Source organism: Epinephelus fuscoguttatus, linkage group LG9 (assembly GCF_011397635.1).
Source record: "Epinephelus fuscoguttatus linkage group LG9, E.fuscoguttatus.final_Chr_v1".
NCBI lineage: Eukaryota > Metazoa > Chordata > Actinopteri > Perciformes > Serranidae > Epinephelus > Epinephelus fuscoguttatus.
Genome location: NC_064760.1, coordinates 27,019,836 through 27,035,726, shown reverse-complemented (window position 1 = coordinate 27,035,726; position 15,891 = coordinate 27,019,836). Strand labels below are relative to the sequence as shown.

Here is a 15,891-nt window from a genome sequence, read left to right as displayed (position 1 = left end):
GCCTGGAGCTTTTGTGGCTCCTTGAGTTCTAGTTGCCTACTTTGCACTGTTGGCAGGTCAATGTGTGTTTGTGCCCCCATTTTATTGGTGTAAATGGAGCATAATTTACATTTCAGAGGCATTGTGGAAAAGTTAAATAATAGCCACCATGTACCACACAGAAAAAGTATGAATAACATTACACAATGATGTAAATAACAGTGTGCAGGTTAATTTATTTGTAACTAGGTAGTTTGCAGTAGATGAGATATCCATCTTGACACATTTTTACAAACAATACAGACATGATAACAGCGCTCAAGGCTACTACAATCACCAAATCACTAAAGTAAAACAAAATAAAGAATGTTAAATGGATAAATAAATGAACGTTGCTTCTATATATGCACTGTGGCTACGACTTGTTCACTGGCTGCTCTAACAAAGCTGTTTTTACACCGCTTTGTCCTGCTGGTGAGGCTGTGCATCGTGATGTGGCCACTAGATGCCGCTCTTTCCAGCAGTGACATCACGTTTATGATTTCACCACCATAGAAGGAGAAATGACGTGACGTCACTGCAGTTGATGTAAAATGGCGACTTTCGTGCGTTAGTCTAAACCTGTCCAAAACATAACGGATAAATTCACACACGGAGCGAGTTGGATAGAAAACTAAGGAAACATCAACCGCTTTGGTATTGTTGGATCTCAATAAGGTAAACAAGTTACCTATTTAAGCAGTTTATAAGAGATAAAAATACTTTTTAAACGTACAAGTCAGTCAGCTGGTAAACAGCTAACGTTGGGTTAGCTAACGTGAGAGTGACGGTAGCTTATGTGTTAACTTTAATAACGTTAACGTTAATTGTCAACTCTCATTCCTGGGTGAGCATTAGCAAGACAGAGGGAACTATACAGGAGTATATTCAAGACAGATATGTTTCCACTGAACTCTTGGCTGTGTCACACGGCTGCACTGAAAGCTTAATAAATTGTATTCCTGTTGGCAGGTACAGCCATGGCCGAGCAGACTAAGGCCAGCACGGAGGGGATCGTGGGCCTGGATGAGCCTAAGAAGATGACCAGGGAGGACTGGAGGAAGAAGAAGGAGCTGGAGGAGCAGAGGAAGCTGGGAAACGCTCCTGCTGAGGTGGACGAGGAGGGGAAGTAAGTTTATGTTTGCACAGAGAGGGACATCAGAGTGTCTGATAAAAAAAGAGCTCCAGCTCTAAAACCTGTTAGTACCTGGGCATTTAAAGGGTCTAACCAGAAGTGTCAAGTGAATTAATACCATTTCTCAAAAGTGTAATCAGTGATTTAGTATTGGAGTTCCATTAGTGTGCAGATATTAGATACCATTTTCATGCTTAAACTTTAATTATTTTATTTAAAAATAAATATAACAAGGCCATAACATGACAGCAACAACTTTTCTTGCCTTGGTTAGTAGCAGAAAACAACAGAATGACTTCAATAAACATCAACAATAAGAGAGAGCAAGAAAGCACTGCAGGTAGCGGTGTATCAATACTGTGGAAAAGGGGAATTTAAATGGTTTCAAATATTCAGAATCTATATGTATCAATAAATACATATTTTTAACAACACTGCTACCTAATATGTTGCACCTCCTTAATCACTGGATATTAATTTTCAATTGATAGCATTAGACATTCCCTGCGTGGAAATGTAACGTTCATTTCACATAGGATTTATCATAATCACTGCAACTGACTTATATTGATAGTGTTCATCATTCAAGTGATAATTATGACAACAGTGTTGCGTGGCTTTGTCTGAGCCTCATATTTACAGACCCAGGGCTGTGTATGAACACTGGAATTTTTTGAAGTGTACTCACAAAACGTACAGCTAGTTTATAGTGAGATTTTCGCTGAATTTGGTAAAAGGTGTGTTGGATTAGAATTGCAGACTCCACCTTTAATAACATGGAAGTTCTTTAAAACTAAACAAACATGGATGCCTCCCAAGCCAAAGTCCATTATTCAAGGATATTACATCCAAATGAATATTTTTGACCCTTGCAAGGCCAGCTCTGCCATCATACAGCCATCTTGAGTTGGTGCACATTGGGGTGTTTCATTACAATACTATATTACATTGATTCCTGGGCAACAATACAATATTTACTGATATCGCAAAGTCTGCCACGATATAATGATTCAGTTTAGCGGCCTGACATTGATGTGAGACAATGTCAACAAATATCCTCATTGTCTTTCTCCTGGCTGCTTACCATTATCTGCCTGGCACTAAGCTGCTAGCTCTGTTTGAGTGTTTAGTAAGGAGGTGTGTTTGGACTGAAATGGTGACACAGACATGATATGGAAAAGTCAGAATAAAGGTTCATCGTAAAGATGATGACATGTATTAATGTTTTCACTTTGCATCGATGATAATGCATTGTTGATCACTGAATCTATATGTCGATCCATATCGGTGTACCATTACACCCCTAGTGATCGCCCACAAGATGTAAACATGGGAATCTTTCTCATCTTTACCACCCTTCCCATCTGACATTGTTACGTTCCTGATTGTTCCCAGAGGATGAGGGGAGTTAAAAATTAGCAAGACAAATGGGAATATATGTATATACAAAAGTTAAGATTTTTTTTTTTTTTTTTTTTTTTTAAATAAAGATGAATGACAAAGCAATTCTAAATCAGCAGGTTACCTTCCAATCCAAATAAAAAGACACAACACAAGCAACATGTTTTAGATTGGATAACCAACTCTGTTACACCACAATTTGAGTATTATCAAACTGCAACCAACACACAGCATTAAAGCTGACAAACTGGCACCAGCTTTTCGTCTCTTCAGGCAAGAATGAGGCAAATTGTCTTCATGTCTGCAGTTTGTAACACAGGCTGTCTGTTATAGGTTTGTAGTCTCCAAGCTGAAGGTGAGATAGTCCTCTAGGTTATTTTCTCTGACATGACAGAGTTCCTCCAAAGCCAAACGTGCCCCTTTTTATCGTCATATTTACAATCAGGCTTCTGTTGTAATATTAACGTGATCAACATGTGCTGCTTCCTTTCTTTTCCAGGGACATTAACCCTCACATCCCACAGTACATTTCATCAGTGCCATGGTACATCGACCCATCCAAAAGACCCACATTAAAGCATCAGAGGCCACAGAGTGAGAAAGAGCCACAATATTCAGCCATTGGAGAGTGGTACAAGAGAGGAGTGCAAGAGGTGAGGGGGACGCCAATGAGCTATCTTCATACAGCCATTACAAATTAACTTAAATGTTGAAAGCTCTTTTTTTTTTCTTCTCCAAACAGACTTCAGTTGTCACAAAATATCGTAAGGGAGCTTGTGAAAACTGTGGTGCCATGACACACAAGAAGAAAGACTGCTTGGAGGTAAAATCGATAAAGCCATCTTTCATCTTCCAGTAGAGATGGACTTTAACCCTTTTCTAATCCATTAAGAGAATATTATATTTGTTACAAATAACCTTAACCTTTGACCTTCACCTTTCCGTCATCAGCGACCCAGAAAGGTTGGTGCGAAATTCACAGGCACCGGCATAGCTCCAGATGAACACAATCAGATAACGCTTGACTTAGACTATGATGGGAAGCGAGATCGCTGGAACGGGTATGATCCTGAGGAACATCAGCGCATCGTGGAAGAGTATGCCAAAGTAGATCTGGTAAGCAGACCAGAAGAGTGTTAAGATTGTTTACTTTATTGAGGAAAAGAAAAACAAACTTTGGTGTCATTATAACTGTGTTGTCTCCTTCTTGTTTACCTCATGAATCTGACTTTTTGTTTCTGACTCTCAGGCCAAGAGGACACTGAAGGCACAGAAGCTTCAGGATGAGTTGGCCTCTGGAAAACTTGACCAAGCTGTAAGTGTCGATATCACAATAACAATGGATTGCACTGCTGTATCATTTAAGAGATAACAGGAAGTCTCTTGTTTAGAAGACTAACATTTAAGTCTTTGAATCATTTCTCTTCAGGAGCGGGAACATGACAGTGAGGATGAGGATGAAGATAAATATGCAGATGACATCGACATGCCTGGTCAGAACTTTGACTCCAAGAGACGAATCACTGTTAGGAATCTGCGTATCAGAGAAGACACGGCCAAAGTAAGAGGCACATCTGGAAACACAGGCCTGTTGCACATGCTCAACTATTTTAGTCCTAGCTGTCTAACTGAGACGATACTTCTACGTACCATGTTTGGTTGCCTATAATGTCCACTGTTCCAGCCTTTGATTTAAGAGAGAGGTGAGGCTCTCTTACTAACTCACAGACACCCAATAATCGGGACTTCTCGTCTGTTTCTCACAGTACTTGAGGAATTTGGATCCGAATTCAGCATATTATGATCCAAAGACTCGAGCTATGAGAGAGAATCCGTATTCCAACACTGGCATGAACCCAGACGAGTAAGTTGTTGCTACTATTTTCCCAATGCCTCAGAAAGTACCATTGCTGACACTGAAATAATTCTTACACTGTTTTGTCTGACAGGGTGGGCTATGCTGGAGACAACTTTGCTCGCTACAGTGGGGACACAATCACCATGGCTCAAACACAGTGTAAGCCAACAGGGTATTTTTCATCCCTGATACTGCAAAATCAGTTATAGGATTTTTTTTGTTTCTCTAACTATTAGGGGTGTAACATTAGACAAAAGTCACAGTTTGGTTTATGCCCCATTTTAGGAGTGATGGTTTGGTGCGAATTCAGTGCAGCGGGATAAAGACAAATGCATACAGATATGTTTGTTTTTTAAAATAATATAGACAGTGGTCAAAGGTTCAAAGAGACAAAATCCTCTAGCTGCGGACTGAGATCGCATTTTGCCCACTGGCAACTTTGCTAAACTATTCTCATATAAAAATAAGAAACATTTCTTTATTAAACTGTGCAAACATTTTGGAAAAAAAACAAATGAAACACATCTTTTATGCCATGAAACTTAAATACTAAAACAAATAGAATGATGAAGAATAAAACTTGTTCATTAGGAGGAGTGTTTCAGTTAGTTTTTCAGTAACCCAAACATTTACCATCCTGGTGATAGGCACAGCTGGGTGATGCCGTCAAATGTGAGTTAGCATGTTGGATGTGTTTCCATTCTCATGCTCCAGAGTCATGAAGAAACACAGACACACCGTCCTCGTCTTATAATGTTACAAAATTCTCTCTCAGTTGCTGTTGTAGCAACAGACTTCATTGTTTCTTTTACGTTCGCCATAGTGTGACCGAGTCCCACGCTAATCCCCTTGTTGTGCTAAGCTTAGCATCTGTTGCTAACGGCGTATGGCTAAAAGTTTGCAGGGAGAACTTGTGCTTGTGAACTTTGGTTCCACATTACGTGCGTTAATCTACATGTTGTATATTCTAGACCGTGACCAGTGTACCGTGACAGTTTGGTACGAATACACAAACTGTTGCAACCCCACCAAGTATTTTTCACTACTGCAGTGATAAGAGAGTTACAGTCTCTGCTGGGATTACTGATACATCAGTGATGTAAAAGCACTGTTGGTGGCATCACAACCTCTATGCTGCAGTTAATTTTTTTGTCAACCAATGTGGCGTTTTACATCACAGCTGTAAATGTGCATGTGCTGTCACAAGTCAAGCGGTTACAGTTGTTGTGTGCCTGAGTCACATGGCCACAAAACCTGATTTGAGCAAGATCAAGAAAGGGAATAATGTACAGATATGAAAAGCAGATGCGAACAATAAATCCAGCATTACCTGAGACTATAACATTGGTGATATTTGGATTGAAGGCTACTCTGAGAAGGTAAAGCCTGCCCCAACTGATGGTTACTACTTTGATGTTGAAAAGTTAAATCCTGTAATGACTTTAAAGATAAACCAAGCAAAATGCAAAATAATCAAGATGGTAAATGTTACGGAAACTGTTCTGATATATCATGATAAATATGAGATGAGACACCAAAAGCAGGATTGATCAGTTTTGTCATGGTTAAATCTGATAAATTCTCTGGACAGACCACACGAATGACATCTCCTCTCAAACAGGTATGTAGCAGGTATTTGTGCTGTACCATGTGAATAATAGTCAATGCTTCATCTTGTGACAGTGTTTGCCTGGGAGGCCTACGAGAGAGGCTCTGAGGTGCATCTGCAGGCCGACCCCACTAAGCTGGAGCTGCTGCACCGGTCCTTCAAGGTCAAGAAGGAGGACTTTAAAGAGAAACAGAGGGACAGCATTCTACACAAGGTACACAGCTGACATCTTTTAAATTTTTTTTAAGCCGTTTATGCGTCTCTTAGCCCCAGATTGATGCATAAGTATTCAAACTGGCTGAATACTTCACTGATGGTGTTTGTGCTTTTGTGTGTGTGACAATCAGTATGGAGGTGAAGAGCACTTGGATGCACCGCCACGGGAGCTGCTCTTGGCTCAGACAGAAGACTACGTGGAGTACTCTCGTCACGGTGCTGTTCTGAAGGGGCTCGAGAAGGCCGTGGCTCGCTCCAAGTACGAGGAGGATGTGCTCATCAACAACCACACTGTAAGGACGGCTGAATACGCTGCGGAAAAACACCTTGCTGTATTTTGTGGCATTTTGTGCTCTAAAACAGTTCTCCTGTCTTTAGTGTATTTGGGGTTCTTACTGGAAGGATGGCCTCTGGGGATACAAGTGCTGTCACTCCATGGTCAAACAGAGTTACTGCACAGGAGAGACTGGAATTGGAATTGTAAGTGAATGTATAAAAGAGTTCAGATGCTCTGTTTGATACACATGGTACATGAGGTTTTTTAGCCTTTGTGACTTACATTCTGTTTTTGTTTCCCTCATAACCTGAAGAACAACTCAGACTGTGTTCCATTCGAAGAGGGACTGAAGGAGCCACAGGAGGAAGAAGAGCCCAAGACGCTGCTGGAAGTAAGTGACACTGAAAAGAACATTTTTAACAGTTCAGGCTGATGATCATATTTGTGTTTTTGCTGGCGGTATAAATGTAGTTCTGATTGTATAGGGGGTGGGAATCTCAAGGCACCTCATGATTCAATTCTGTTTCAGAGGGCTATGATGTGATTATAAAACAATTTTCAATGCACATTGATGCAAAAAATTGTGTATGTGATTTTGTTTTCTCACTGTGTGACAACTTGCTACGTTTACGGCATAAACTTTTTTTTACACAGGGGCCGTGCCATAGGGCCACTTTTAAGTCCCACTCTTTAAGCCTTTGCGTTTTTACACAGAACCAAATGACAGCAGCATCACGCCATCCCAGTGTGTGATTTTAGACCACGTGCTGGCACCACAGGCAAAAGAGGCATGACTAGCGTGACATGTAACACAATAGCTTCTGCCTCTAGCATGAGTGACAGTGCCTTATAAACAGTAACAATGGCATTAACATGGCAATAGCAATCATTTACTGTCCCTATTGTTTGTGGGTTGGCCGATCTCATCTTCTGCTCGGAGGGTCAGGAGCTCCTGGACCTCATTGTCTCCCCAATTTGCGGACACTTTCGGCAGCTGTTCTGCAGTGTATGAACTGCACTGGATTTCCTTATCACAGTGACAACCGGTCTTTCTGTCATTGTTGTCACTGTGCTACATTTCTATCAACTACAACTATCTGGTCACATTGTGATGCATTTAATTGCCGATTTTTTTTTTTTTTTTTTTAAAATTCCTCCACCCATACATTGTATGGTAATCGGGTCACTGTTTTTAATCCCCAGATGCATCGAGAGAAGATGAAAGAGAAGAAGAAGAAAAAGAAGAGCAAGAAGAACAAGAAGCACGGCTCTGACAGCGATTCAGAAGATGAAGAGAAGAAGAAGGAGAAGCTGAAGAAGGTAAAGTTATTTTTGTGCTTTAGATGGCAGAAAGTGGTTCTGTGTTCATCTGTATCTCTGGCGTGGCTGATTTCTTTGTGACTGACCTCCAACCTGCTTCGTGTTCACAGGCACTGGAAGCAGAGGACAAGCGGGCCAAGCATTTTGAGGCAATAATGCAGATAGATGAGAGGAAGAGGCCGTACAACAGCTTGCAGGAAGTAAAGGCGCCCACTGAGGAGGAGATGGAGGCCTTCCGCATGAAACGCTGTCGGCCAGATGATCCCATGGCTTCCTTCCTAGGACAGTGACCTGCTGACTCCTCAAACTCTCCCTAAGGACTCTTACCAGAGCTGCTGCTCAGTGAAAAAAACATTTCTGACCGAAAAACTCAACTTTGATTTTATAAACATACAGCAGAAGGCTTTTGCTTGGTTACTAACGTGGAAGAAACTGTGTACAAGGTTTTGTTAATTTAATTTTTAACTTTATTTTTGCTTTAACATAAAGATGGCGTCAGTAATTCTGGAGAAAGATTGTTGATATTTGATCTAAACACCCAACAGAAACACCCCTCCTGTCAGTGCTCTGTCATTGCTTCTTCAGAGGCATCACTCTGGCTCACACTGCCTTTCTCTCGATACATCCACGACCTTTTCATGTCCTGTGCAGGGGCACCAACACTCATTTGGCTGGAATAGTGTGTATGTCCGTCTGAGCCACCATGAGCCAGGACTGTGTATGAACACCAAAACGTTTTTTTTGTTTTGTTTTGTCTTTTTACAGCATTCCCTCAGGACTGAAAGCTGGAGATATTCACCAAATTTTATAAAAAATGTAATGTATTAGAATAGCTGGCTGCACCTTTAGGCCCTGATCACTCAGAAAGTGTTGTAGTAGCTGGAGGCACCTTTTTGTAATTGTTTTTTAAAAGAATGAAGGTTTTTGCTCGTGTTTTTTACGTTGCGACACACCTTACGTCTGTGCTCTGGGCGCCTGGCATTTTTCCTTTTGGTCATCTTTTTTCCCATTGTCCAATCAGATGATTTTAGGGGTGGGCCTTCTGGTAGTCATGACAACAAGTTAACGGTTGGTAACCAAAGGAGGAGGAACTGGTGGTAGCGGTTGCTAGATACCCAGAGCTATACGGCCTGAGGATAGACAGCAGGTTGTCAAGCTGCCCCTGAGTCATCCTAAAATATGCCTGAAAACGGCCATAATCTTGCCGAAGCTCCTGGACCAACTGGTGGTACTCCCCGTGATCCACCCTCTTTTTTAGGGTCTCATGTACACACACAGATCTCTGTTTCCCTGTGACCGACACACTATCTGCTGACAGCCTCTCACCCTCAACCAGAGCTACAGCAAGGACCCTCTGCATCAACATTTAAGGAACTATATACTAATTACTGGAGGGAAAGAAAAGGTAGATTGATGTCATGGGAAGGTTTGTACAAGGACGTGATGGGGTGGTTGCCTGGCAACATTAAGAAGGCGCCACAAGGTTTTTGTTTTTGTTTTTGTTTTTTTTTTAAATAATTAGTGGCATTCAATATATTTTTTTAAAAAAGGCAGTGCAGTGCCTCTTGCATTTTGCAACCTGCAAAACTCTTCCTGTGTGGTTGGGGCCTTAAACAATTTTAAAGTGTAAATATTACAGCTTTCTTAGGTTTGGGAGCCTCGCTCAGTCTCAGCAGTAATTTGAGAAGCGTAACTTCTTTTAGTGGGATTAATGCATCATTTTTATAATAAAACACTGCGTATTTGTCTGAATACTTTGTCCTGTGTGAAAAGTTTTTATTTTCCATACATCGATCAGCATTAACGTCAACTTTTGTCCCTTGGCCAAATCTAGAAACTCCTGCAGTGTTTTGGAGATTTCTGGCTTTTAGTGATGAATATTTTTCCCCCACTGTCACACAATGTAAATATTATTCCAACTCATTTTCATTGTATGACAGTGACTGTCTACTGTACGGGATGTACAAACTGAATTTTGTGTGATTGCATCTTTTTTGTTGTTGCTAATAGTTTTCCATAGAAACCTGCAACACAACAACCACTTTTGTAATTTCTGTTCACATGTTTCCAGTTAAAGACGAATACAGTAGATCTCTAAACACGAGGCACTGCCTCTCCCAGCAGCTGGAACGTTTTTATTGGTCTCTGGGCTCTTGGCTCTGCATCACAGCAATAAACACAAACACATCTGGTATTATTCACTGTGCATTTTATACACTTCTATACTGCAGACCACCATGTTGTTGTGTCTGGTCTGGCACATTAAAAATCCTTTTCTGGACTATTTAAAATACACAAAGTTGTAACTTGATCATAATTATAAAACCTAGAAGGCTTTGAGCTTTACAATGCATCATGTCTGTTATATAACATCCTATTTTCCCACAGAGTTTGTGAACAAGTGATGCGTCACCACTTCAGCTGTGCACCACTGCTGCACTGACTTGAATGTAATGACATCAGGGTGAAAGTATTCGCTGGCAGTGTAGGCTACTTGCTAAACAGGGCGGATGTTATGGACTATGATTCACTGGGCTGCACATTTCTCTGCAGCTCTTCTCTTGAAGAATGCTATCTCACCCGATTATTGGAAAATCATGTAGGAGAGGTTGTGTAGTCTGGTGCAGAAAAAGGACTTGGATAGAGCTGAAAAATGCCCATGGGTCATAGTTTCTCAACCGGTGAGTTCTTTCGCTCAGTTTTTGAAATGTCCGATACACTCCCTTTGTAAAAACATGCTGTAAGCGACATTCTTTGCTTTGAGTTTTTCGTGCATTGTTGATGTGTCATATTTCTCATTAAGCACTGAGTCATAGCATGAAACTGACCTCATCATTAGGGTAATAACTGTCTTTTCATCTGATTAAAGCTGTAGATAGTTTGCATGTACTCTGACACCACTCTCCAGTACAGTCTTTTGGGCAGATTGAATGTTTTTGGTTGAACTTTGAATCATATGATTGCGACTAACTCACAAAATTAAAACATTTATTGTTTTTCCCCTTCGTCTTCTCGTGGCTCCACAGTGACCATCATGCTCCAGATATGTGTGATGATGTGTTTGCTGTCAGTTGTCTTCTCTCAATCAGCACATTCCTTGCCCAAGAAAGGTCGCAACATCACCATCCACTCCTCACAGCTGGTCTGCAGCATTCCAGGCCCAGCAGGGCCTGCTGGTAACCCCGGAGCCCCTGGATCTCCAGGGGCCATGGGCCCCATGGGGCCCCCAGGGAAGGATGGCCCGGATGGGAAGGATGGAGAGAAGGGACAAAAGGGAGCAGCAGGTAGTTATTGACTTACTCTCTTCTACTGTAATGCCAACCCTTTCTCTTCAGTGTTATGGAGAGCCTGGGCCCTCTTTCACCGCTTAAACATACTTTGTATCGTCCTATCAGCTTGATACTTGATGACATCACAGTTTTATGACAGCTGCTTATAAACATGATTTTAAACTGATGATATGTTGAAGAAATCCACTACAGAGAGACATGACTTCTGTTTGGGCTTTTTGGTTAAATATCTATGATTGATGTTCACAGTAGTTTATACACAGCATCACTTCTCTCCATTCCCAAATCTATATATCCATCAAGTCTATTTGGGTTTCTGTGATTGGAGTTTCAAAACAGATTTTAGGGGTTGTCCATCAGGGAGTTCGACCTCTCTGGTAACCATGAGTGGATTATAAGACAATGAAGGCCCCATCACATCTATAAGAGCAGGACACAAAGTCTTAAAGGACAACTTCGGTATTTTTCAACCTGGGCTCTGTTTCCCCATGCGTATGTGTGCGTATGATTCATGGGTACCACTCGTTCTAAAATTGGTTCCGTATTGAGGCGCGAAACGAGCTAAAACGGTAATGGGGGCAAATGCGTCCCGTATAAAAGTGCTTTTTTTTTGCCACTGACCGGTTCAGATCGCCAGTGCTATCTCTGTATATAGCATATTGTAGTGGCCCTGGGGCAGTGGTGAATGTGAATGAGTGGAGTCAGCTGTCAGTCAGTGTTGGAGCAGAGAGGGGGAGGGCTGCCCCGCTAGGTAATGTACGTGAGTATGTGTGTATGTACCACTCGTTCTAAACCAATTTTAGAACGAGTGGCACCCATGAATCATACGCACACATACACATGGGGAAATAGAGCCCAGGTTGAAAAATACCGAAGTTGTCCTTTAATAGTTGTTTAGCCTCTTTTTGTCATTTTTTGTCTTTGTAGTCGTTACACACCTCTTTGTAGTTCTGAGATTTTTGTGTTTTTTTATGTCTGGTTGTTTTGCCCCTTTTTGTAGCCGTTTTGAATCTCCTTGTAGTTGCTTTCTGTGTCTTTGAAGTCATTTTGTGACTCTTTGTTGCCATTTTGAGTCTGTTTTTGTTCTGAGTCTCTTTGTAGTGGCGTTTTGTCTCTTGTAAGTCAATAGCATCTCTTTGAAGTTGCGCAGTGTCTCTTTGAAGTCATTTTGTGACTCTTTGTAGCCATTTTGAGTCTGTTGTTGTTTTGAGTCTCTTTGTAGTTGCCTTGTTCCTCTTTGTGGTCATTTTGTGTCTCTTTGTAGTTGCTTTGCATCTCTCTTTGAAGTTGCTTGGTGTCTCTCTGAAGTCATTTTGTTCCTCTTTGGAGTTGTTTTCTTCTTCTTTGTAGTTATTTTGAGTCTGTTGTTGTTTTGAGTCTCTTTGGTCAGTGGTGTCTCTTTGAAGTTGCTCTTCATCCCTTTGAAGTCATTTTGTGACTCTTTGTAGCCATTTTGAGTCTGTTGTTTGCCCCTTGTCTTAATCATTGTGAGTCTCTGTCTCTTTGCAGCTGTTTGCATCTCCTTTTAGTGGCTTTGTGTCTCTTTGTAGTAATTCTTCTTTTTGCATCTATTTGTAGTCATTTTATGTATTTTGTGGTCATTTTGAATCCCTGGTCTGGTCAGTACATGTTAATTTGATTGGCATTTTGCAGGTGAAGGCCAGTGGGGCCCCTGACACCTTGGGCCCCTGGGCCTGTGCCTGGTACACACCTTCAGTAATGCATCCATTCTGGTGACCCCAAATATAAGTAACGTTGCAATGTAGGATGATATACTCTACATTTCTTTCGCTGTGAATTTCTTTTGAGCTATTATTTTGAATGTTTGGCCTTTTCCTGCCAAGCTATAAAATTACAAGCATTCTGTCATCATTTTGTCAGGTGATCCAGGGAGGACAGGGAACCAAGGCAAGCCAGGTGTGAAAGGGCGGGAAGGTATCATCGGCAAAGCTGGACCTCGAGGACTGAAGGGGCCGCGAGGAATACCGGGGATAGCTGGGAAACGAGGACAAAAAGGAGAGCCAGGCGACACGGGCCAGCAAGGAGCTCCAGGAGGGTGTAGTTGTGGCAGTGCGGCCCGGTCAGCCTTCTCTGTGGCTGTGACAAAGAGCTACCCTAAAGAACGGATGCCCATCCGCTTCAGCCGGATTCTGCTGAACGAGGGGAATCACTACAACGCCAGCAGCGGGAAGTTTGTCTGTGTTGTCCCCGGGGTCTATTATTTCACATATGATATCACTCTGGCAAATAAGCACCTGGCCATTGGGCTGGTCCACAATGGACAGTACAAGATCAAGACATTTGATGCAAACACAGGGAACCATGATGTAGCGTCTGGTTCTACTGTCCTCCACCTGCAGCAGTCAGACCAGGTCTGGCTGCAGATCTTCTACTCAGAGCAGAACGGACTCTTCTTTGACCCTTTCTGGACAGACAGCACCTTCACTGGCTTTCTTATCTATGCCGACCAGGACTATCTCATTGAGGCTGATAAAAAAGCTAACGCTCAGGATGACAGTCAATCCTGAGATAGATTTTTTTATTTTAGTAACTGGCTAAAGATTGCTCCACAGTGGAAGGCCTCAGTGAATCATTAACATGTTCTGACACCAGGGGGCACACCAGGAAAGACAAGTCTACCACAGTTAGGGAAACACTTGAAACTGTTTGAATCTGAGCCCTGTGTTTTGGCCTCAGTATCCCTAATGGTGCTATGATTCTGACAAGATATTTTAAGATATCTCCAATAAGCAATAAATAAGCAAACAGGTTGCCATAGGTTGTTTTATTTCCATTAATAGAAGGTGGCACACGACCGTCTTCTGAAATGCTGATTTAAAAAAAAAAAAAAAAAATACACAAAGAAAACGTACAATTGAAAGTGAAATTGCTATATTTATTTTACCGTAAAATGCAGGGCCACATACAGCACAATTTGATCTGATGTGGGCCGCACCAATGAAACCATTGCATAATAACCTACAAATATCAACACCTCCAAGTTTGTCCCTATCTTTAGGTGTAATGAAGTACATTCTGAAAACTTTTATCCACTCATAAAACAGCTGATGAACAGCCTGAGATACCTTCAGAAAAATAAGCGAAATTTCACCAATACGTCTCATTACATGTGCATTTTTCCCCATACATTTCAACTCTTGTGTAGTAAGGCTGCCATCACCACACCAAGCTAGTCACTGAGGAAGCAGGTGAAGTCATCCCCTGCCTTTCAAACCATTTACAAATTTTAGCAGTAGTGCTGCAGCATAGTTTTGAGATAGAAGTCTGATACAGATTATTTTGTACTGAAGCTGCTCATGTTCAATATCTTTAAATTTGACCACAGAAAGTATTCATTATTTTTTTTCTCAGAGAATTGTATGCTATTTTACATGAAGTAGGCTACTGGCTATTTTACATGCTCCCGAAACCTGGCATCTCTTATTCTTCACAAGTGCATCAATGTTAGATGTGCAAAGTCATCCAGTGGGCCTGATCTGGCCCAAGGGCCACATGTTTGACACCCTCTAATGAATCTTGAGCACATTAGATGATGTGTGTGTCCCATTTAAAGCTTTTTAAATTCAGTAAAATTAAGAAATTGACTCTGGATAGTTCTACAATTTTTGCAATGCATTAAAAATTAGACTCGACACAACTGATAATAGCTAACATGCCCTTAGCATGCATTACCACAATGTTTCCAAAGTGGGGCTGGTCTAGGGACCATGAGGTGAGAGGGTTCCCTGGATTACCAGTAAATTTGAGAAATAGTTTAATTTCACCCTTGTTTTATTTAGATCAATATGAAACAATGATGGGAAGGATGGAGAGCAGAGACTGAAAAGGGCAAAGAGAACTACTGTGTGTGTGTCTTATATCGCTGTCCTGTCTCTGTAACTCGATTTATTTCCTCATTTGGATATGTTGAACATCACACCTGTGTCCACAGAGTCATGCTCACACAGGCTACATGTCTTAAACTCAGATATAAGTTGGACCCAGGGAAATGTCCCCCTTAAAACAGATTTAGCATTCCAGTGTCAAGCTCTGCATGTACATCATTCTGAGGGGAGATTTCCATCTCATTAGACAGATCAAACATTGCTCATCTCATTGGCTGTTAATGATGGATACAGAAGCACTGTGTGGTGTGGATAAAAAGTAATTTACAGAAGAAATTTAACTGACACTTGTGTCATTTAGATCATTTTAATTGACAACTTTTCATTTAATTCATTATTGTTACAGTAATGTCTTTGATTAGCATTAGCTCATAGCCTGTCCAAAAATTCAGCCAGATTACTTTGAGCCAAGGGCATTTTTATCTGGCGGTTGTCTCTGTACTTCTTCTATGTGAAGCATGGTCCTCTGCGTGTATCAACAGTGTTTGGAGAGTTACATTTGTAATGTAATAAGTTACAGATTGCTTATAACATTGTTAAAAATGTAATAATGTAACTAATTTTATTTAATTACTTAATCAGAGTAATGCAACTTATTACATTAGATTACTTTTTGATTACTTTTCTAAGAAATGTTTTGGTCATGGCAAAAAAAAGCTTCAAAATGTTTGGAAATAGGCTATGCCAAAAGAGGGCGCTCCTACAGGGCTACAAGCTACAAGATGTAACCCCTTTGTAATCACCTATATTTTGATAAGTAAATGTAATTTAAAGAGGAACCTCACTCATTTTCAAATCTGATATATATTATTCCTATGGCCTAAGACAGTCTGAATGTTTAAGTCAACATGAACAACTTTCT

The 15,891-nt window shown here is 41.1% G+C and overlaps 2 protein-coding genes across 3 annotated transcripts; both read left to right on the top strand.

Annotated features, from left to right (window-relative positions):
- Positions 1-554: 554 nt before the first annotated feature.
- slu7 (SLU7 homolog, splicing factor) lies at positions 555-9,586 on the top strand. Its single transcript, XM_049586324.1, has 15 exons — positions 555-696; positions 991-1,147; positions 3,054-3,207; positions 3,297-3,377; positions 3,506-3,670; positions 3,804-3,869; positions 3,984-4,115; positions 4,321-4,418; positions 4,504-4,571; positions 6,096-6,235; positions 6,369-6,530; positions 6,616-6,717; positions 6,828-6,905; positions 7,718-7,834; positions 7,945-9,586. Exons 2-15 carry the CDS (start codon positions 999-1,001, stop codon positions 8,122-8,124), a joined length of 1,692 nt encoding a protein of 563 aa, XP_049442281.1. The 5' UTR covers positions 555-696; positions 991-998; the 3' UTR covers positions 8,125-9,586.
- Positions 9,587-10,304: 718 nt separating this feature from the next.
- On the top strand, positions 10,305-15,471 carry c1qtnf2 (C1q and TNF related 2). 2 transcript variants are annotated; one of them, XM_049585629.1, is made up of 3 exons: positions 10,305-10,515; positions 10,906-11,118; positions 13,006-15,471. In XM_049585629.1, exons 1-3 carry the CDS (start codon positions 10,488-10,490, stop codon positions 13,650-13,652), a joined length of 888 nt encoding a protein of 295 aa, XP_049441586.1. In that variant the 5' UTR covers positions 10,305-10,487; the 3' UTR covers positions 13,653-15,471. The 2 variants fall into 2 exon arrangements, with proteins under 2 accessions (XP_049441586.1, XP_049441585.1); XM_049585628.1 differs by having other exon boundaries at positions 10,306-10,515; positions 10,861-11,118; positions 13,006-13,924.
- The last annotated feature ends 420 nt before the right edge of the window (positions 15,472-15,891 follow it).